Source organism: Alosa pseudoharengus, unplaced genomic scaffold, assembly GCF_046254945.1.
Source record: "Alosa pseudoharengus isolate Yale_2024_CS ecotype anadromous, Long Island Sound unplaced genomic scaffold, YU_APseudo_1.1 YU_APseudo_1.1_scf_22, whole genome shotgun sequence".
Taxonomy (NCBI): domain Eukaryota; kingdom Metazoa; phylum Chordata; class Actinopteri; order Clupeiformes; family Clupeidae; genus Alosa; species Alosa pseudoharengus.
Genome location: NW_027468680.1, coordinates 11803233 through 11826671, shown reverse-complemented (window position 1 = coordinate 11826671; position 23439 = coordinate 11803233). Strand labels below are relative to the sequence as shown.

The 23439-nt window shown below is 40.7% G+C and overlaps 2 protein-coding genes across 3 annotated transcripts; one reads left to right on the top strand and one right to left on the bottom strand.

The window, feature by feature from the left end:
- The first annotated feature begins 1558 nt into the window (after positions 1 to 1558).
- klhdc2 (kelch domain containing 2) lies at positions 1559 to 10540 on the top strand. Of its 2 annotated transcripts, none has more exons than XM_076300542.1 (14): positions 1559 to 1851; positions 2301 to 2541; positions 2724 to 2803; positions 2904 to 3021; positions 3415 to 3527; positions 3729 to 3813; positions 3911 to 3994; positions 4862 to 4942; positions 5292 to 5350; positions 5578 to 5687; positions 5835 to 5907; positions 6178 to 6265; positions 9283 to 9335; positions 9675 to 10540. In XM_076300542.1, the coding sequence occupies exons 2-14, from the start codon at positions 2305 to 2307 to the stop codon at positions 9796 to 9798; spliced, it is 1305 nt and encodes a 434-aa protein (XP_076156657.1). In that variant the 5' UTR covers positions 1559 to 1851; positions 2301 to 2304; the 3' UTR covers positions 9799 to 10540. The 2 variants fall into 2 exon arrangements, with proteins under 2 accessions (XP_076156657.1, XP_076156656.1); XM_076300541.1 differs by having other exon boundaries at positions 2301 to 2553.
- nemf (nuclear export mediator factor) lies at positions 10272 to 23363 on the bottom strand. Its single transcript, XM_076300539.1, has 32 exons — positions 23217 to 23363; positions 22873 to 22941; positions 22620 to 22722; positions 22375 to 22500; positions 21605 to 21762; positions 21357 to 21424; positions 20640 to 20729; positions 20338 to 20411; positions 20169 to 20239; positions 19913 to 19988; positions 19683 to 19823; positions 19195 to 19403; positions 17789 to 17971; positions 17397 to 17460; positions 17054 to 17142; positions 16832 to 16935; positions 16600 to 16662; positions 16129 to 16241; positions 15300 to 15357; positions 15056 to 15114; positions 14755 to 14875; positions 13990 to 14317; positions 13786 to 13828; positions 13651 to 13700; positions 13395 to 13536; positions 13166 to 13243; positions 12506 to 12703; positions 12348 to 12386; positions 12130 to 12236; positions 11531 to 11574; positions 11367 to 11446; positions 10272 to 10960 (listed from the first exon to the last, which is right to left on the bottom strand). The coding sequence occupies exons 1-32, from the start codon at positions 23273 to 23275 to the stop codon at positions 10883 to 10885; spliced, it is 3285 nt and encodes a 1094-aa protein (XP_076156654.1). The 5' UTR covers positions 23276 to 23363; the 3' UTR covers positions 10272 to 10882.
- Between the last annotated feature and the right edge of the window lie 76 nt (positions 23364 to 23439).

Here is a 23439-nt window from a genome sequence, read left to right as displayed (position 1 = left end):
ATGACACTATAAAAAACAATCTTTTCATATTTATTTTTTAAAAGATTCTCTCATGTTTAGGTTACTAAAAATTGAAAGTAAAAATGCAAGTGTTCCTAGTTACACTCCCGGGCAGTTAAAAGCATGAATAAAGAATGTGACAGTCTAAAAGCCAGTCACTTGAATGAAATATGACAAACTTGTTGTGCCCACATGTCAATACTAGATCAGTCAATCTGATTTGACCACGAACAAATTGCAACAGTAAACATTCAAGGTTTTATGTGATTGTTAGGGACATCCAAATAAAATACTAATAGTGCACCGTTATATACGTAGTGGGTCAAGGTAAATTCATAGGTTTAAATCTGGGGCTTCTGAATGCTATTTTTATGTTCAAGTTTAGTCTATACATAACTAAGGTATTCTTTTACATAGTCATCAGATATGAGCAATTGTAAATGTGTATATGCACTCTGGAGTAACCCTTACACACACAAAAAAAATTCTAATCAAAAGTCAATCAGATTAGTTTATAATACAATGATTTTGAGATACTTTGTAAAACATGTAGTGAAATGGCATTTAGCTGCTCAACTTTCCTGTGCAGAGGTATCCCTAACTATAAGTATAAAGAAGAAAGATTTAAAATAATTTAATAAATAGATTGAGAGAAGGGGGTAAAAAAATGCAGTGTGGCAAGTCCATGTAATGTATTTAGAGTGCTCTATGTATTCAGGGTGCGGATGGCTTGAGGAAAGAAAGTCCTCCTCAGTCAATCATTCATTATCACAGAATTGCCATTATTTATTATCACTGAAAATCAATCATCATCACCACACAACGTTTTATACAAGACCAAGCTTGTATACGTTTCCATGTAATCTATGCTCGTCTAGTCGAACTGACAAAAGTACTTAAATGTGTAGGGAAAATTGAAGTGACCTAATGATACCCGTTAGCCTGACGAGCTAGGGCGCGTCTAGATTTCTAGATACCCGTGCTCTTGCCACTGGCACTGAGCACAAGCGCACCTATCAGGCCACATCAAGTCACTCATTAAGTCATACACCCAAGTCATCAAGTCCTGGTGAGGGTTCAGGGTCAGTGATTTTCTCATTTTGAAAAACAGATTGTGTGAGTGCGACCATAGCCATTAACAGTTGAATTTAGACTGATTGTAGAAATTATTTGACTATGCTAAAGATGAAGGATAGGCTATACCCCTCATTACATTTCTGAAGCCAAATAATCAGATTATTCTTGGACAAATTATAATCTTAGATTTATAGTCTCATTTTGTGAGTTATTCTTGTTGGCACAACCAGACACAAGAAATGTCATTAAGAGTTTCAAATTAAAAGTATCTTCATAAAACCTATCAAAGAATTTTAATTATTTATGAATTAGGACATGTTTTGACGATGCTAAATCTTCTTTCATTTGGTGGTCCTGATCATGCAAATTACCTTTCAAGCCACCCAAGACATTTCATCTCGTGTTCAGGTTCGGTTCTCACTGTCAGTGACATCACATGTATGGCCAATCTGGGGTGATACCACTCACTTCCGGTCCGGCCTCCTGCAGTTAAACAAATAGCTGCTATAATTTGTTCGCCTCTGTTGCAATTAACTCAATCCGATCCACCACGGGCTTGTTTTAACAATATTTTTTGGCGCGTTTGGTCTCAAGATTGCAGGTGGTTCTCCTTTAGTGTTCGTAAACTCCAGTGCATGCAGCTGCACTAGGTATGTAGTTAACCTAGTTTAACCTGCTAGCATTAGCTAGAACGAACAGCAGCAGTACTGCTTACAGTAACGTTCACGTTATCAACATTAGCACGAACTGAAGAACGTTTGGTTGGTTTAAACGGTAAGAATACACCTTAAACAATTTGTTAACCATACATATTACACCGCATCCGTTGTTTATGTATGTGTTGGTTCGTATTGGCATTTTCTTGTTGACATGCCTGCTGCTGCTGACATGTGCATTTGTTTTGATCCCTCAAACACGCTGTGCTAACGAAGACAAGCGACCTTATTCAACTAGTATACCATTACTTGACTGTGGTCGAAATTCTCAGCCTCAAGTTTATTTTGAATCAGTTGTTTGGGTGTTGGCATAAAAAAAGACCATGGGTAGCCTAAACCTAGCCTTAAAGCATTGCTAACCGGATGCTGCCTTAGGAGGAGTTTAGCTAGCCGTTGAGGAAATTACAAATTGCACATAACTGCAATATTTGTGTCATCACACCAGCAATTGATGGATGGATAGAGGAGCTTAATTTCACCTTGTGAATTGCTTTGATTGCTTTTAAGGAGCATGGCCGAGATGGAGGACGATTTGCCCGATGGTATGCCCAGAAGAGGGCCTGATGATGACGAGGATTCTGAGAGAGATGAAGATGAGAGAGACTGGGTGGTGTGGGATGAGGAAGAAGAGGAAGAGGTTGTGGTAGACTCTGATACACACTTGTCAAAGGTGGACACTCCTCCAGAGCGCAGTGGTCACATTGCTGTCGTTGATGGAAACTTCATGTATGTGTGGGGAGGATACAAGGTATGCTTCCAAGTAAGGCTTAAACATCAAGGTTTGCCACTATTTCTTTATGGGAACATCTTGATTTTTTTCCTCTTTTACTCAGTTGAATAATTTAACTCGCCTAATTGATTTGCAGTAGTTGTATTTCAGTTAATGCTCGATATTGAAAAATTCTCTAAAATATGGTTCCCCTCAATCAGAATGCAGAGGCTATGGGGCTATTTGAACTCTATCTGCCCAGGAGTGAAATGTGGATTTACAGCATGGAAACTGAAAGATGGTAATTATTTTGCATTATGCTGTTCAGATTTTATGATGGGTTTCATTGGCCTGAAGTGTGTAATTTCTTTGAGTGTCATTTAATGCTGGTTTCTCTGCAGGAAAATGCAGGAAACCGAGGGTGAGTTGCCAGCCTCCATGTCTGGCAGCTGTGGTGTATGTGTTGATGGCGTTCTCTATCTGTTTGGAGGACACCATACCAATGGAAACACCAACCTAGTAAGTCATACTTAAATACAGAAACCATTTGTATTGTAAGACTGATGTGCATCTTTTATTTGAGAATAAAAATATTCTCTGACTATTGCCCTTCTATGCTTTTATTCGCTATTTTGCTTTTGTTTATGTAAAGTACATTGAATGACCTCTGTGTATGACATGCGCTATATAAATAAACTTGACTTCACTTTTAGTCATACAAAAGTGGGATATTTAATTAAACCAACCATTGAGTAACCAAAAGCATACATTTGTACTGGTAATATTATCTATGACCTTATCCCAGTTATTTGCTTATCTTACCTGTGTGACCTGTAGGATCATGTGGTTAGCTAGATTGTAAGCGGTGCTTGTTGTGACTGTGCCTCTGTTATGCTGCTCCCTGCCCCTCAGGTGTATCGTCTTCCTCTGAGGTCTCCTGTGCTGAGCTGGGAGAAGGTGGCTAATCTCAAAGGCCTGGCCCCCACCTGCAAAGACAAATTGGGCTGCTGGGTGTACAAGAACAGGTGAGGGACAGAGTAAAACACTCTACTGTTAAGTCAAGTTCATGTTAAGTATTTACCCACAAGTCCAATATGGCCGTTTCAAAATCACAGTGGTCAGGGTTTAGCAGTCCTCTTATTGTAGAATGTCATTATTATGAAGTTGAGAATCAGTTTTGTGAATTATTTTCTGTTTACTTTTTTGGTGTATGTTTCAATCAACAGCTTGGTGTATTTCGGTGGCTATGGCTACTTTGCACAAGAGGGTCATAGAGGGACCTTTGAATTTGATGAGACTTCTATCATTATGGTGAGTTGTTAAATTTATTAGCAGTTGGGACAAAAGGGAATTTGTACATATGAACTTTGGTGTGATATTTATTTATGTATATGTCTTTTTGTCATAGGGGAATCATATAGCACGTGGCTGGAACAACCATATCCACATTCTGGATTTGGAAACATTGACATGGAGCCAGCCAGTCACAAAGGTGAGCCTAGTTGTATGTTATAAAGTCAAACCAGTCACACAATCATTACCTGTGGGGTGTACTACGAATCTCGATTAGTGGGTTAGCGAGGTATGTTGCGCTCAAAGCCAGGCTATGCTGTGACACGAAAGTGGATCTGTTTTAGTGTCGCTATATCACCATGGTATCTTATGCTGTCAACCAAACCTGGTCGGGAGGAGGTTATGTGCTAAGTTATAGCTCAATTCGTGTAATCTACCGCACACTGACCAATCAATTGTCTAAAAAACGAAGTTATCTCACGTGTAGGATTCTGTCATATATCTTACAGGTGGAGCTCTGCCTCTACTAACATTTTGGATCTCGAATGCGCTTTAATAGTGCTGTGCGTGCAAATATCCCATATGGACCTGCATACCATACAACAACTGATGACAATTGATTTATTTGATGTGATGGGTTAGACACAAAAAATGACCGCAGTGTAGATTAAGCTATCGCTCATGAATGCGGAAGTAACTGTTTTTAAATAGAGGCGGTCTTGTGCGTCTGCATGTTTTACGATTGGCCAACGTCATCCCAACACCGAGAACGCGCACAGATCTGAGCTGAAAGCCTAGTTTGACAAATATATCACATAACTGCAATCGTAGTATCACTTAACGTATACCCCTGAGTCAAGGCTTTGTCAAGCCTCGATATGTCTACATATATACGTATATACGTATGTCTAACATGCTTCGTAGTATACCCCACTGGTCAGTCATGTCCTTGTTCACGACCATTTGCTGGTCCCTTTACTTACTCTTCTATTTACATGCATTGTGTAAATAATCTATAGGAGTGAATAATTTATGACCGACCTTCCTTATCTCTCCCATTGTTTAGGGTAATTCGCCATCTCCGAGGGCAGCTCATGCCTGTGCAACTGTTGGCAATAGAGGATACGTGTTTGGGGGTCGATATATGGTGAGTTGATAAAGTTGTTAAAACATCTTCCTTTATTTCGTTTCGTTTTAAAGCAAAACATATCCCAGAAGACCATTTATGTTATTGTGTGAACAGTTTTCTTTTCACCTACAGTAGTCTTTTGTCTGGGCTGGCTTTTACTGTGTAATGAAGGCGCATATATTTTTGTGTGTTTAAAATCCTTCACAATAATGGAAGATTACCCATGTAAGTCCACTGAAGTTTAAAGGAACATTAGTTAACAGTGAGTCATTTGTCTAGTAATACACTGTTGTCCCATTTTGATGTCTTTCCCAAAGTCATCTGTTGTGCTTGAATTGTGTACTGACTATCTGTGGTCCTCACCCAGAATTACCGCTTGAATGACCTGTACTACATCAATTTGGACACTTGGGAATGGAGCGAGATGTAAGTGTATTTAAGCAGAAAATGAGAAAATGTTCTGCTTACGCACTCACACTGAAACGAGGAAAATGAGAAATATATTCCCTATATAATGCTTAGTGTTCAATCAGTATTTAAGATGACCTTAAACAGCAACAGCTCTTGTTATTGTCAGTACTCACGGTTTCCATAGGTTAGCACCATCTCCACCTGCATTGGTGTGTACTGAGCTAGTATTCCTGTTTTCCTAGGTCTGTGCCCCAGAATGGTCCGGTAGGCCGTTCCTGGCATTCCTTTACACCGGTGTCCCAAGACCACATATTCCTGTTTGGTGGGTTCACCACTAACAGACAGACACTGAGTAAGTATGGATGCAGTAACAGTATAGTCATGCTTTTACAGAATCCTGTGAGTAAATGTAATTAATTGACATGTCAATGTAAATGTCTTTCTCACAGAATATCAGCTCTTCAGATTTTTTAACGTAGCTCTGAAATTTTGTCCACAGGTGATGCCTGGTTGTACTGCATCAGCAAGAATGAATGGAAGTCCTTCAAGCACAAGCATTCTGAGAACCCAAGGTACTAAGGCCCTGTACATTTAAACAGCTGATGGCTTGCAAACCTGGAAAATGAAAACAGACTCTCAGCTGCAGGCTAATGTGTTACATTTTGTAATGTCTGTCTGTTCTCAATTACTATTTCAGTTACAATGGAAAAGTCTAACAGCTGTTAGGTTGAAGCATTAATGCTTGACCTGCAAGTGTAGTTTGGTAGTGCACCTTAAGGGCCTGTGGGCTCTCTGGTTGCAATGGAGGAGGATGATGTGGTATGTGTCTCTCCCTGGTGCAGGCTCTGGCATACGACGTGTTACGGCCCAGAGGGAGAAGTGTTTGTGTTTGGAGGCTGTGCCAATAATCTCCTGTCCCGAGAGCGAGCCGTAAGTATCCATGCCCTCCAAAATGGAATGAGCTGTTCAGTGTTCTGTCCTGTTGTGCACTTAACTAGTAAACTGTATAATGAAAAATTGTTTTGCGTGCTACATCCTTAGCCAACAAAAAGTGTTTGCGCAAAATCATTAAGTGGTACGTGTATAAGAAAATATTTGAAGAATTAACTTTTTTTGGGGACGAGGGTTTAAAAGCACTCTAAGCGAGTGATGTCCCTCCCCTCCCTCTTGTGCAATTGAAACTCTTCTAAACGATTGTCTCGTCGGTGACTGGCTGGAACAGTTTGTTGTTTTTATGGTCCAGGCAATGCCGTTTTTGGAGCCTGGACTGTCCACAGAGACCATGTGTTTTTTTTTTTTTGTGTATTCAGAGCATAGGCAGCTAGCGGATGGTGAGGTGATGTTAGCTGTATGTGACAAATTTTCTTTAGCTTAGAAACGACGTAACATCGCTTAGGGCCCCATCATGACATTCTAAAGCGGTGTTTCTTAACTGGTGGGTCGGGACCCAAAAGTGGGTTGCGGAACCATTCTGGGTGGGTCGTGGAGCTTGTGGGTAAAAAAATAAATAAATAAATAATCACCCATTTTAAATGCTACTTTGTCAGATCTACAGTACTATCTTAATATCCTGAAGACTTCACAAATGTAATGCCAAACATCAGCATGTTCTAAACAAGTAGGCCTACAGGCACTTTGCGTGTCTTACCATGTAGCTCACGTTATCTGTTGGCTTGAACACTTAAAAAAAAATATATGGGTCACGACTAAATGAAAATGGGAAATTGTGGGTCCCAAAGCCAGACCAGTTAAGAACCACTGTTCTAAAGCGCATCGTCACTCGTCAAAAGCTCATTTAAATTTAGTAGGATGTCCAGTCCACATTGGGAGGGGTTTCGTTATCAAACGTCGAGTGCATGGTGCAACAAGGTGTTCCTAGGTTTTTTAATCAGTCATATGGGTGTGTTTGGGGCATAACATCATTTAAACCAGTGGTCCCCAAACTTTTTCTTCCGAGAGCCAGCTCACTATGGCTGGCTCTAAGAGAGGGCCAGAAACTCGGAGTATATCAGTAACCATAAATAGCTTAGTGCTCTGAACAGCAGTCTACCTTAGTTGAATATTCCATTACATTTAATCATAGGCTATTGCAATTTAATACCATTGTTAGCTGTGTTTATATTGCCATCATGCCATATCAGTGTAAAATGTAGCTTAAATTAAATAATAGGCCTACTAATAAAAATACTTTTGCATTCCCAAAAGTATTAGCAGGGAGTCCCAAAAGTATATTTTATTAAAAATGTGTGAACTCTGAACTCTGTGTCTTTGAATACACAGCACATATCCTACAAATAATTTAAAGTTCTCAGTGCTGAAGTGGTCTGAAATTACCACCATTCTAACTTTCACTCACCTTATGAGAACTTTGTGAACTCTTTGTATGAACATTTGAACGAGTGAATAAAAAATAGAAATAATTATCCCAGAAAGTCCCAGAAATATGTCTTGAATAGACATTAGTTAGTTATTAACAATTAATGGATAAACTTTTAGAATACTTTGAGCACTGATGCAGTCAGCATAGGCCTCTTACATTGTTTGCAGGTAGGCCTGTACATTTTCATTCCGTTTTCGATGGCAAACGCGAAACAGCGCCAAAACAACCACCGGTGGACAAAAAGAGTATTACATGTGTACTGTTAAGACTCGCCATAGAGAATGAATGGGGGAAATTGCGGAGGTTTTAGTTGGACGATGTCGTACTCCCGTGCGGGCCGGTTGCTACATACCACAGACATGTTTTGGGGGGCCACCCAAAATGAGGTGGCGGGCCGTAGTTTGGTGACCACTGATTTAAACCAATGAGAATGACATCCGTCATTCCCTTTAACGGCGCAAAGCGCAATGTCAAATAAATGCATCGGTATTTTTACATTCTACAGCGCATTTGAAGGAGGCTGCTTGTGAGACCGTATGGAATAGTCATTCTTAAACCATGCTTTACTAAAATCTAGCATAGCCTTCACGCATTTGCACTCGTCTATTATTTGAACTCATTGGCAAAGTGAAACTAACTTCACCAAGGTGTCAGTCAACGACAAGACAGTTATATGTAGTTACTTTCACTATTGACTGACAATGGGTTACCATCGAAAACATAGGCTGAAAAAAGCAACACTTACCTAAATATTGCTCAAATGACTGAACAAAACATTCATCCTGCAGAGGAGAGGAATTGCTTATATCTCATGACAGTGCGTCTTCAGCTGTGCTCCATACGTGTCTCTCGCCTCTCCCCTAATCACTTTCAACCGTCATTACCAATTTGCAAATGATGGTGAATAACTACTAATGATGTACAGTATTTCGTAATATCTTTATTCTAATTATGTTTCCCATTGTAATCGTGCAATTTGTAATGTTTTGCATGGACGTGCGCTGGTGTGCGTTCATGAATGATAGAAGGATGGTGCGTGCACCTGCCAATATGACTGTTGACAATGCACTCTTAAAATTAAATATAAACAACTCGCCATAGACTTCTGACCAGGTGTACAATAACGATTTTTAGACAATGCGCCAGGCCACTCCCTAAGTTGTTGCCACACCCCTGGGCGCATTGTTTAAAAAAGAAGAGTTTTACGCCATGCGCCAGGGTGCAAAATACAGCCCTTAAAGCGCCTTTTAAGTAGAACTTGTTTCCTGGACCGAAGCCTTGGCATTGCTAAATGTTGTAAATGCCACCTTTTTCCCCCTGAGAGTATTCCACCCTGTCTAGAGTTGCTCTTGCTCCTATGTGAACTCAATGGTGGTGTTGAGTGCTAAGGTAAATGACATGACTGAGTTTACCTGTGAATATGAATTACCCAGGAAATGAATAATTGAATGTACAACAAGCAGTCGGACTGTCAAACAGAATCATGTTACTGTTTTGAATGTGCCTTTGTCCTCGGTCTGAATTGACCTGGCAGCAGTACCCCTTGATGATATCATTATCTTAACAGGCCCACAGCAATGAACTACTGGTGTTCAATGTCCAGCCCAAGACATTGTCGAGGTGAGTGAAGTCTCTGAACTCTGTTGTTGTAGACTGACCCACATTCTTGACCTGTTGTTCCATCAAATCAAATTACTGATAAAAGAGGCCATTTAATCAATATGGCAACTGGTTGCCCCAGCCTTAGTCCATTATTTTTTCATGTCCGGACAGGTAGATCTGATTGTCACAAATAACAAAGTGTGTGAAAACAAATGTGGTCTTTGGTCCTCTCACATCTCACATCTCAGATCATGTAACATTTTGTCCTTCAGGGCACCTCGCAAAGAACCCCTGCATTCATTTCCACATCATTTTTTACAAAATCATCTTAGCATGTCTTGATTTGCTGCTCCACAGGTTGTGCATGGAGGCAGCTGTACAGCACAGAGATCAGCTGGAGACCATCTGGGACTACCTGCCCAAGCATCTGCTGAACAGCCTCAAACAGAGGATGAGCAGCGTCAACACCATGGGCTCCTAAACAGAGCAGGCCACTGACACTCTTGGATGTATGGTATTTGTGTGTGTGTGTGTGTGTGTGTGTGTGTGTGTACTGCCGCAGTCTTGCCCCTAGAGGCTGGAGAAATTACTTGGTTGCCTGCGAGTAAGCATTGTTTGTCATCAGAGGACAGGACACGATGACAATTCCAGTCACTGCGGTAGAACACGTCAAAACAAAAGGTTGTGATAGGAGGGATTTGTACCCATGTCCACTTGCTTCGAGTCCCTTTTATTTTGAAGCAGAAAGATGCCAGTTTTGTGAGGATGGCTGAGTTGCTTTTCTTTTTGAATGCATAGTTTTATTGTGTACATATGTCAAAATATATTTATATATATTTTTGTTCTTGTGGACTTGCTCTGTGCTGCGTGTGTATTCTGAAGGTGTGCAGACCTATGTTTGCAAAGAAAATGCTGTGTGTGCGTGTGTGTGTGTATGTGTGTTTGTTTTCTCTGCTTCTTTTCTTTTCTTTCTGCTGTGATTTCATGTATGTCTGCTTCACTTGGTTTTATGAACACTCAAAAAATGTAATGGTCAGGACTTAGTGCAAACAGTGTACTGTAGCAGTTTGATCAAATTTGAACACAAAACAACTATTCTGTCGTTTGATTTGCACAAAATATTTCCAGAAACATTTTTTTTTAAAATTAAGATGTCTAGACATTTTGTTTTAAATCCTTTGAATTTGAATGGAGAGAAAATAAACGTAACCAAAGGATGGTGATCTAGCTTTTGTCTGAAGTTTTTGCAATTAAAATTCGATCTTTACTTCACACAAATATGCAAATGAAGATAAAAGAAATATATCCTCACACCGCAGTAAGATGACAATGATATTACACAATTGTGTTGGTGAAGCAGCCGTCCCTAATACAGTCCTGAGGTCCTCAATCTCAAAAAAAATGTCCACTTTTTCCATGAGCAGTCATGAGCATGGATTAGGTTTTATATCCATACCAGGCAGTAAGGGTAAAATTCATAGCTTCTGTCTGTCTTTCCCGAGCATGTTACTGTATGTACAAATCAGCCATCAAATTCCTCCGTCCAGGCCCGACACCCAGCAGGCTCATTTCTTCTTGGCTGCCAGTATGTTTGGAGCTGAGACCTTCACTTTGCCCGGCATGTTGCGGGACAGGTCTGTGTCCTGCAGAGCAGACAGAAAACAAAATGGGATACACACATCACATATCACAGAGAGCATGTGCAGGCCTATTAACCATGTCCTTTCACAGCCTTTTTTTTTTTGCTATGACGTATTTAAAGTGCTGAAAACTGTTTCCATTGATTCCATTCCACCGTCTACTTTCTCTTGGCTAAAAATATGCATCTTGGAACTGTCAGTATTTCTCATCTTCACTGGGCAGTGAAAGGAGTCAAACATATGAGGGATGGTAGTACCAGAAACAGTCAGTTACAAATATTTTCACTAAATCTGAGATCAAATACCACTGACCAAAGGCAACAAAACTGCGCTAGTAACCTTAGTTGTGTGATCAGTGTAGCTCTAAACATTTGCTGTGACTGAACAAAGGTGTGCAGACAGTTGTTACCTTCACACTACGGAAGAGGTCTTTCTCTCGAGTCGTGGCCTCCTTGGCACGCATGAAGCTTAATACTGCGGTCCGGGCCGCTGTCACAGAAATGCAAAGGTCAGTACTATTCTGGAAGTAAGTCTAGTTAAACTTTTAAGGACACAAACATGATTTAAAAATACCTTTCCCTTTCTTCTGTGCACCAGGGGTCAGCTTCACCTTATGCCTATGAGACAAAACCCCAAACAATACACAGGATTAGTTTAGCGATCAACCAGATTTTCTCATCTTTTACGGAGCAGTTGAATCCTGTATCTTTAAGACAAAGCTGGTAGATAAGAGGGGAAAAAACATGGTGTCTGAAGGTGACTGACTGAGAAGAGTTCATTAGCATACCGAAGAATAGCACTGTGAATTAGGCTAGCTACAAGTCAACAGTAGTTGTAACACTGTAAGCAGAGAGGTACCAAGGTCAGGGTTCCCACTCTAGCCAAATGTAAAATTTCATTACTTTTCCTTGACAAAAATCCTAAATTTCAGGAGCAAGCAATAATTAAAGTGAAGGAAAAGCTAAAAGCTGATTGCGCCAAAAATTATAGAATTCCCTGACTTTTCATGTCTGGAATAATGGAAGTAAAGAAATAATGGAAGTAAACTGGAGTAAAATTCCATGATATTTCCGATAATCCATGACCTGCCCTGCTAGGTGTTAAACATTGAAAGAACTGCTCAAGAAATAATTCCATCTTTCCCCTGGTTCTCTTAAATGATCAGCACGTACTTGTAGCTGGAGAGGGACGTATAAGGTGCACACACAGGCACGGCAAAGAGGAGCACGTCTTCAGGGTGGGGTTGGCCACTGAGAGAGGTCAACAGGTTCTCTGCTTCCTGAGGTATTGAAAGGAGAACCCTTGGTCATTTAGCTTACAACTTAGCATCAGTCTCTGTATTGTTATCATGAAAACAGCATTTTTACTGATGATCACACAATAACCACACCTCAGCCCCTGGGTTATCTTGGTCCAAATCATCGGCTTCCTATTTGAAGAAAGAAGAAACGAGGGAGTTAACTGCCAATGTATTTCAAAGGTCATTCACAGAAATGATCCAACATAACTAAACTAAACCAAGCAAACACAAACATCAGCGGCCAGCACCTTGTCATCTTGTTCTGGGGCAGCCCCTTCTCCCCCTGCCTGGGCGTCCTCTGTGGCTGGCCGCTCCGGCCTCTTCACAGCGCCCTCTTGTGGTCGGGGCTTCTGGGGCCCTTTCTGGGGGCCCTTCTTCATGGGCTCCTCTTTTCCTTTCCCCTTCTTGCCCTTCTTCACTTTCTCCTCTTTATTCGAGCCTGCAGACTACAAGGCATGAAGGACAAACATTTATTTTATTTAGCATTTATTTATTCATTGATTCATTTGCATTCAGTAGGTTCTGTTGTTGTATCTTGTACGTTCTGTTGTATCAAAATGTCATCATAGATTTGAGCACTTTCTCTCATCTTTTATGTAAGACAGCCTTGTGTATTACAAGGTCCACTCTATTCCTTTTTAGACCAAATGAGGGCAAAAATCTTACGTAGTCAGAACTGTTTTGTTTCCTTCAGCCTCACTCAATACAAACATCTGGGCATGTTAATCAAGAGGTTACCTGTCCATCTGTCTTACCCAGAGCAGAACTACAGCCAACAGGTTCAAGGCACTGAACCATTACACATCTCACTACAAAATTTCTCGCATTTTCTCTTGCCAATATATTTAATTGTTTACTTTCTTCGATATGTGAGTATACATTTTACTATCCTGATATCGCATTCTTACCCCTAGCAGTTTCATCATCAGTTCTCGGTCCTCTTCATCCTGGTCTTTGTATTTATCCTTGATCTTCTTCATCTTGTTCTGGGAACACAAAAAGCACAGATATCGACTTTAATATATCTTTATCCCAACGCAGATATTAATCAGTCCACATTCAAATGTGATACCGTTCCACAAGCCCAGATATGAGACCTTCAGATGAAGCGACATGTCGGGTGTATTTGACGGTCACCTTCTGGCCTCTCTTCAGCAGCGGCTGTGTGGGCGCTCCACCCTTGCTGCTGCTGTTGTTCCGGCTGCTCTCCGGCTCCTTATTGGTCTCTGGCTCGTCTTGGTCATCGGCGTCATCATGCTTCTGCTTCTTCTTCATCTCCCTTCAAAAAGCAGACATGCATCCATACATCCAGATATGCATTAGCTTGGGGATCCAGTGGATGTGTTAGAAAGATCAGCTTTTGAACTGCAGTGGGTGTGATTCCCATCCTTACCTCCTCTGCTTGGCAGTCAAGTGTTTCCTAGCCTGTCCATCGGCATCCACCTGCACAATAGTGTTTGAGTTAGAGAACAGTCTGAGCAAAAAAGACAAACTTATTTCAGTGCTGACCATAAACTGACATTTTTACCTGGTTAGAGACCTCCTGTTTAAAGCCAGCAGCTTGAGCCACTCTGGAGGGGGGAAAAGATCAAGATAAATAATAATAAATAATTACTGCCTGGCCCTTGATAATACCTTGGTTAAAAGTTAATATAGTGTAAGACCACATTGGATCAATAAAATACTGAATAATTCTACAAATGAATTTTGCATCAGACGATGCTGTCCGCACCTCCTGTTGGAATGTAAGTGGGAGAGGGAGATGGTCGTGTCAGGGAAAGCAACATCCGCACTTTCGTCTTCACTCTTAACTTCTGTCTCCATCTTCTGCTCTGCCATCGCCTTTGGTTGGCCCTCATCAAGAACGTCCTCAGGTTCCTCGACCAATGGTTCTAGATCTTTGCTTTCTTCTTCCTCCTCTTCTTCCTCCTCCTCCTCCTCCTCCTCTTCACCTGCTGTTGTTTTTGAGTCGGTCTTGTCTGGTGTGTCTTCTTCTGGCCTGCTCTCCCTACTGCCCTGTTCCTCTCCATTTGCCTCCCCTTCATTCCCACTGTCTTCTCCTGACATGGCAAATAAAATAAAATAAAATAAACATAGAATAAAACACCTTGCAACACCGATCCTAAAGACACACACACAACTTAACCACCCCACCCCCCTCTAGGAAAGACTATAGTAACTAAGGTTTATACATTGATTTTGCAACACTTCTTCAGCTATGAGGTTAATACACAGGGGCGGGCTATATATGGAAATGGATTTCTTTTCTTTATTCTTCTTTATGATTAAAGCACGATTTGATTGTGATTCATTGGGCGATTGGGCACTGCGGTTAATACATGGTTTTGTTTTTAGTTTGCATAAAACACTGCCCTGCAGTCTATACACAGTGCAGCTAATACATAGGAAATGACTGTGTGTGCCTATACATGAATACATGAGTGGTCATGAGAGAACTTGTGAGCTTGTAAACATGTGTACACGAATTGTGTCGTACCCAGTAACTCCTCGCCCTCCTCCAGCAGCTCTGCAGTGCTGGTGGCTACATCTTCCATTTCCTCTTCGTGAGTCTTCACCTTCCTCTCGCCCTTGTGCCTAAGCACACTCTCATCATCTACCTGCACACACACACACACACACACACACACACACACACACACACGCACACACCAAAAGGCATCACTTGCAAATTATGTGTAAATGCTGAACAATAGTATTTACATTGATTTCTACCAATATATTTCACAGTGTGACATATATTCATAGAAAAAGCTGAATTAAGGAATAAGAAGGTGTACCTTGAAGAGGAAGCCAAAGCCCATTATAAGGTAAGATGGAGGCAGGAAGTTTTTCTTTCCTGCATAACAATTCGTGTAATTCAATTTTTAGTTATGCAAAAGAGGTGAGTAATGTTTATTCATCCATTATACAATCACTGCCATTCTCTCAGGTGTATAGACATGTAATGCATGTACTATCATTTAGAGCCTATATTAAGGCATGTAATGAAGTTAATTGAAGGTGTAATATGATGCCTTGTACCTCTGATCATGAAACTTCCTGTGGTGAGATACTCTCCAGTTGGTGCAGTCTTTGATACCTGGTGCGAGAGAAAGGGACCCATAGCTGACATGAACAGCAGATAACCATCTGTGCCCCTAACTAAAGCACCCTCAGCAAGTACACTTCAAATTATATGCAACCTTGTTTTCAAAGCTGCACAAAGGCACCTGTACACTCAGTACACCATATTGCCTTTCCCAACAATCCCAATGTCCATATAGATGCTAGCCCCTCTGGGAACAACCAATAATAGCACTCCTGACAGATTGCTGCAGATATTGGTGAGCTAAGCAGGACACCAGAGAGCCCCCTCCCTGTCGGATGATAAAGCCATTTTGCTACATTTATGTATCTGTTCATTTCGAAAGGTCAATGCACAGTAGAATTACCATGCCAGATTATCGCCCAAAGGTACATTTATATTTATATTCCCTTGGCAGACATTTCAGTTTCATCAGTCTTTTTCAGTTCACTTCATGTACATGAGAACAATGTCACCTAATACCCAAATGTTCTCTGGCTAGAAGACTAACACAATATTGACAACTTCTACATTACATTACAATTGACTAACAGCATGGTAAACAGTTTAAGCTTTTTAAAGCAATTCTCTCAACAATTCTACGACAATTTAAAAGGTAGAGTACAATAGGAATAAGTGCATCAGTGAGTGCTGTTTTTAAACAGTCAAGTGTCAGTTCTAGTCAGGTGGTAAGTGCTAGGATCAGCAATTTAAAAATTGACGGCTTGACTTGTGAACTATTGTGAGCTGCGAATGTGTTCAGATGGGGTGTGGGAAGGGACTCACCTGATGGTGGTGGACCCACCAAGCACTGGTGACGACCTTGGCATCCCAGGCGGCACTGTAGCACACCGCCATGGTGCCCGCCTCTGTGAGTGTGCGTGGGGGAACGGGCACACCTGTCAGAAAGAGTAGTTAGTGCTGCTCAAAGTTCTCATCATGGATTAAAAAGTCAGTCATCTGTGACAATGACGACTGAGAGAGTACCAACACACAGACTGACTGTGATTCTGACTCATGACATTTCTGAAAACAATGACGCACACAAAGATCCTTAATATACAACCGTCTCTGATGCACATAAACATTCATGGGACACTGACACCAAGAAACATATGTACTGCCTGCAGCATTCTGTCTGCTTAGTATCTTTGGTTCCAGATCACAAATAAAGAATTATCATGATCAACGCAGTATAAAAAGTCTATATTAAAAGAGCGCTATCTGGACTTTGTTGGACTTTGGAAGTTATGTTACCTGAGGGATTCTTGATGACACAGCTGGTGGCTCCGTGTAGGTCAGCGTGGACGTAGATGTCCCCTGAGGAGAAGAGTATTTCTATTTACACTCTCTATCTCTGGCATCATGCCAGGGGGGATACAATTGCAAGCCACGAGGGAGACAGACAGGTTATGCCTCCTTCAACTATCTCTCTCTCTCACACTCTCACACACACACACACACACACACACAGTGTCCCTGTATGTACCTGCTCTCAGATATCGTTTGACAATCATCTCGTTCTGTTGTTGATCTCTACCAGCAATGATGAGGTAGTTCTCTGAGCTGATAAACCACAGGAACTTCTCAAACCTAAAAGAACATGACAGAGCACAGCATCAATGTATCCACCATCACTACCTAAAGCATAACAACAGTGGCATTCTGACAGGAATATTGACCCTGGATGGTGCACAATGTAACATCTCACCAATACACCTTCCTAGCCTTCTGAATGTTGGTAACGGTTTGAACTTCCTTGAGGGTCTGTTTTGTCTTTTTTTCAGCAGACTTGAAAGCCTACATAGAGACAGAAATTATGAATACAACAGCTCAGTATATAGACTTTTGGGCTCCATTGTCTGGTAAAACAGCCAGGATCTGTGTATAGATCCTTTCAACAATAAAAACAAAAACAATGCTTGAATGTTCTATTTGGTTCCCAATCTACTTCCTCTGCATTAAGATAACATATGGAATGTTAAAACGGAAGCCTTGTGGGGCCAACTATGATGCTGATAATGGAACTCTCTTGAAAGGGTCAACTGTGTCACCTTCTGCGCAGCCTCCACTGTCTTCTGTTCCTTTTTTGCAGCACTGCGCTTGTGGTCATAATACCTGGGGAGATATTTAAAAAAAACACATTAAAAACATTACAATAAATTAAAAACAGCAAGGACAAAAACAAATGTGGAGCATATGGTCACAAAAATAATACATAGAGAACGGCCGATCACAGTGAATTTATTGTAACAATGCAATGACAAAGCCAGTAGTATTCATTAGTATCAACTAATGCAAATTAGCTCGTCCAGTCAGATGACAGCAAATACTCGGGTGGATTTGTAATGTCTTGTTTTGCAAACTCAATTAAAAAACAATACACCAAACTCACTTACTTGCGATGGTATACTGTATGTAAAGAGGCCGAGGCTTTCTTACTCACTTTTTAGCATTGGCATATGCAGAGAGGCTGAGGTCCACGTCCACCAGCATGGGCTTGTTCTTCTGCAGTTTGCCCTTCTGTTCTTTGTCCTTCTTCTTGTTCTTCTTCCCCTTCTGCGTCTCAGTTTTCTCCACTACCTCCTCTTCCTCCACTTCCTCGTCCTCTGGGCCGACGTATGGGTTCCTAATCAACATACATAGACTTTATCAGTCTCTAAACTCCCCCAAAATAATTACCTACCGATTACAAGATGATCCAACTGATCTATTGTTAAAACAAAGTCATTACAGTATGTGAATCCCTTGAACAGTTTGGAGTTTTCTGTTGTTTTATCATGATTTTATCATCACCAGTTTTTAAATATGAACTGTCAGGTGTGTATATTTATCAAATACATGGACTTGTTTAGAGGAAATTGCGTGAGAAGCCAAAAAAATCATGAAATTTGGAACTAATGTATGTACATAAGCACGTGAACCCCCAGCTGCATTGGTAAAGTCAAGTAGGTAATTGATTAATGTAAAACATATTTTGGGTGCTGAAATAATCAATTAAGCATACTAATCAAACAGACTTCTTTTGTACATTTCGCAATACATTTTACAACAGGACAATGACCCTATAAGCATTCAAGCAAAATGACCAAGGAATGGCTTAAGATAAAGAGAACTCATACTCTGGATTGGCCTATTCAAAGTCCAGACCTCAATTCAATAGAAATGTTTTGGCTAGATCTGAAGCGGGCAGTACATGCCAGTTGACTCTCCAACCTCTCTCAACTGGCTGAGTTCTGCAAGGAGGAGTAGGCAAAAATCCGCAGAACCAGATGTGAGACACTGGTTAATGGATACAGAAGATGCTTACTTGAAGTAGTGGTTGCAAAAGGAGGTGCTGCAAGAAATTAACTACATGGGTTCACATACTTTTGCAAAAGTCATATTTTGAGTTTGTGTGAACTAAACCACTTGTGCTAAATATATAATGTAACTATATAAAAATGTTTAGTTTCTGTCTATTATTTGGAAGGTCAGCTTTACAAATTGGGGTTTGGATGTGCGTTACATCAGGTTATTCAGATTTTTTTGAAAAAACAACTGACCATGTCTGAGGGTTCACAAGCTTTCAAGCAGCACTGTATGTAATTACTGTGTAATATGAAATGGTGTGTCTGTAGCTTAACTAGTACAAGGCCCTAACATAAGGAACACCAGTTCAGTCCCCAGGAAGGATACATAATAGTACTCATAAGACATTATATTTTCTAAGAATGAAAGCATATTGCAGGTGAGTAAGCATACATGTAATATCCAATTTACTGTAATGTTTACTTGAACTGTAGGATTTATTTCCACCAAATTCCAGACAGGCATCTTGAAAGTGCTGTACTGTGTATGCGGGTTGCTTACTTGAGCAGCATGGTGATGTGATTGGTCTGCAGCTTCAGCTCCTTGATGGCGCAGGCCACGGGATCGCCGGCCGCTTGCGCCTCCTTCACAATGAGGCCGATCTCTGCCCAGTCCACCTGATTGGCCAGAGCGCTCCGAACCACCTGCAGCGCTCGCTCCACCATGGGCAGGTTCATCTCCACCAGCTCACCCTTCAGCCGGTCCACCTCCTACCATACAAGACACAACACCACACACGGTGGGGGTTAAGGGGGTAATCATAAACTGACAAGCAATTCAGACAATATTTGACAAGACAGATTTCTTATACAGACATGCAACATCAATTTAGGTTTAGACAAAAAAACAGACACCTCATACTTATGGATCAACCAACAAAATGGTAAAAGCAAATTTGAATAAAATAAATAAACAAATAACCAATATACTGTTTGTGTCATATGATCACCATTGTAACATAAAAACTGACACATGCAAGAAGTGTTTACTTGAGCTTGATGCAAGGCTTCCAGACGATGTTCATGGTCTCTTTTAACGTTTTCCAATTTCTTCATAGCCTGTTTCTCCTGATGCAAGGCTTTCAGATCAATCTTTTGGCTCTCCATCTTTGAAAAGAACTCATCAACCGCCTGGTGAAAAAGGAACAGTAAGGCTGTTTAGAAACGGCAAAGAATCAATGACCAAAATGATTGAAGAGAAACTAAATGAAGTTCATCACCTTATCAAAAGAATCAAACTCAACATGGGGATTTTTTGCATTTTGGGCGAACAAAAAAGGGTGGAATTCTTCATACCTGAAGAATAAAACAACAAAAGATGTCCATAAAATGACACCAATGATAATTTATATCATCCTGATATAAGAAACATCTCACAATTTTACTACATTTCAGGAATGCTGTAATTAACTGGGCACAACCACAAACACAACACTATGACTGACAAAATTCAAAAGATTTTTAAAAAGTTCATACGTCAGCAGTTCTTCAGCTGGCTTATCTGGACCTAAACTTGGTTTCTTCTCACATTTTTGAATAATGTAGCCCTGTTGTTAAACACAAAGGAGAGATCTTATTTAATTAATTGGTCAATTAGAATGGCAATTAGAAAAGGAAATATGAACGCTTATTAATTATTTCTCACCTTTCCGCTGAAGGTGGCAGTTTTCTCCATGTACTCCTCTGCCATTTTCAGTGCTTCCAGGATCTTAGGAACATCTGTAGAAAATCAACGCATTATACCACCAAAACAACATCTGCAAATGTATCTTACAAGTCTTTATAAAGTAGCAGAGTCATTTAAGGAGGGCCTAATAAAACTACACTATACCAAATGTATATTAAAAAATGCTTCACTCAGCTAAGCCCTAACCCCATCCCAAGCCCTTGATTGTTTACCAGCATCCCATAACAAGCACATGCCATATACCAAATGACATAATTTACCTCGTGTGACATCAAACTGGTTGTCTACTTTCATGAGGCCTGAGAGTCCAACCTCCATTAGACAGTGCTCAATCAGCGTGGCTCCATAAGCTACAGTGACAAATAGGGATTATACATAATACCACATAACAGGCAACTTAGCCATATGCAGTCACAATACATCTTTAAACACAGTATTTCAAGGTATGTTGTCCCCCTTTAGTTGCCCTGTATGCAAAACACTGTCAAATTAAAAGTTAATGTTTTCCTATGCGTTATAATATTTGATCTATTACTAAAAATATATTGGAATAGGGGAGTAACGATACAGTCAACTCAGACTCAACGATACAGTCAACATATTTCAAGACAAGATTTAACACTCATGGTTCAATACTCACAATACAGCCAATTCAACAAAGTAAGAATGAAATCAAGCTAGGATGTCAAACTTATTTAATCATTCTTTGATGAAAATGCATGTAAACAATGTCTTCACATTCTGTCTTCTACAACTTCTGAACTCTTTAAGTTGCTACAACAATGCTCGGTTAAAAGTTTTCTTGTGTATTTTAGGCCTAGGAGAATAACATATTTTGTAACCGACATTTGCCGTGATATACCACGGTGGTATTATGTCATGTTTGTTTTGTCATTTCTTTAATCGCGGTCAACAGTGCATTGTTAGAGTAAGGGACTGGATGAAGTATGTGGGATAAATGAATATGCTTCACTTACGAAGGTGAGGATTAAGCACTCTTTTGACTTGATCTCCATTTGGAGCTTTGGAGAGAATGTCTGTTAGCCTGGAATTCAAAAAACATTTAGAAAACATTTAGAGAATTGTGTATTAACTTCATAGAGACATTTCCCTTGAGTTAAAAGTAAGATTTGCAAGATGACCTCACAGAAAAATTTCCTTTTGGTTGAAGGTGAAGGAGTTTTTAAAGTTAATAAGGGAAACAGAGGCCTCATCACCACCATACCTCTCCAGACTAATGAGTGGCTCAGAGGGCTTGGCGTTCTCCACTGGGTATCTCTCCCTTACTGCGATCTTCACATCCTCCTCCCCCTCTCCCTCAGCAGTGCGGAACCGCAACAGGTTCAGGATGGTGTACTCGTGATCAGCCAGGATGATGTTACCCTGACACAAAACACAGAATTGAACCGGGTGTTTAGTGGGCTTCAATATCACAGTCACATCACCAATTCGAAGTCCAGGGGACAAATTCGCCTTATTCACCCGGCGGCCAGAACGAAACTACAGGGTACACTTGCCATTACACCTCAGTGCAGCAGATGGTGGTAATGCACTCCGTTTGCAAACTGCCAAAAAAAAGCTCACCGAAAAAGAAGAAGGGTTCACTGGCCTGTTCTTCTTCTTCAGGGAGTTTTCTTGGCAGTTTGCAAACGGAGTGCATTACCTCCACCATCTGCTGGACTTAGGTGTAACGGCAAGTGTACCCTGTAGCTTCGCTCTGGCCGCCGGGTGAATAAGGCGAATAAGGGCAATTTATAGTCCAGGCAACAAGTGTCACTCGTCAAAATATGATGTAAAAGCGACACAATTTCTGTCTGCTGGGGAGTCCCCTAATGACTGTGATGGTGGGTGGAAAAATAATGTGTTTAAGACATATTCATCCACACTACAAGGAGATAAATTGGGCTATTAAATCAATTTCACCAATGAAAAGAATAAAACCAGGAAGAATGGAGAAATCCTCCAGTGTTGGAATGCACAATCAAAGGCTCTCACCCTATCATAAAGCTCCACTATCAGGTGGTAAGCAGCTTCGTCTGATCCGAACTGGAAATCCACAATCCTGTCAATCCCCAGCTGCTTGACTGACACCAACCTTCTGGATTTTAAATGTTTCCGGCACTAGGAAACAGGCATGAGAGTCAATGAGGTCTATGGATACAAAGCATGAGGAAATCTTCTTCTACTTATTTCTAATTTCTGAAAAACATGTATAGATTCATTTATATTTGCATTCTTACTTTCATGGCAAACCCCGATGGCATATTATTTTTAGGCCACTCGAACTCCGTGGAGTGGATTCGGATTCCAGACTCAATCAGCAGCACAGCTTTAGTGTCAGGTCTGAAACATGAAAGCAGACAAATTAACGTTCATCCTCACACATGGTTTCTAAAGGCTATTAAGACCATATCATCTTCAGTTCGTGAGTTGTGAACTGTTGTGGTGTCGTATCTAGATGGAAGGGTCACACAGTGACATATCAGCACTTACTTTTGCAGTCGAATGAGATATGTCTTGTTGTCGATGTCATAGACATTGTACACTCTCATCCCAATGTAGCTAACACGGTACAGAGATAGGAGAAAGCTGTTAGGGCAGTGCTGTCTTTTGAGACATATAGTGATGACGTAAACATATGGATACAGTTGAATACCACGCAATTACCCATGTAATAAGATGCATTAGATCCATATCAGGAGAGGTTTATTTGCTTCAAATTCAATGTTTCATGAACTAGAAGGCCAAAGTTAGTGACTAGCATTAGTTTAACATACTACATCAAGCAAGCTGGGAAGCCTCCCACCTGACAATACGAACAGTATTAGAGCACTTACTTGGCATTGATTTCAGCAATGACTGCCCTAATATCCACTGTATTGAATCTGGTCTTCATTTTGTCAGGTGTTCTTTTAACTCCAACGTAAATCAAAACATTTGCACGCTGAACTACAGTCACATAGTTCTGCACATTAGCAACATGGCACAACTGCGCATGCGGACACTTGTCTACGGAAGCCCAGTTGCTAAACTGGCGTCTGTGAACGCGTGTGAAGTCAA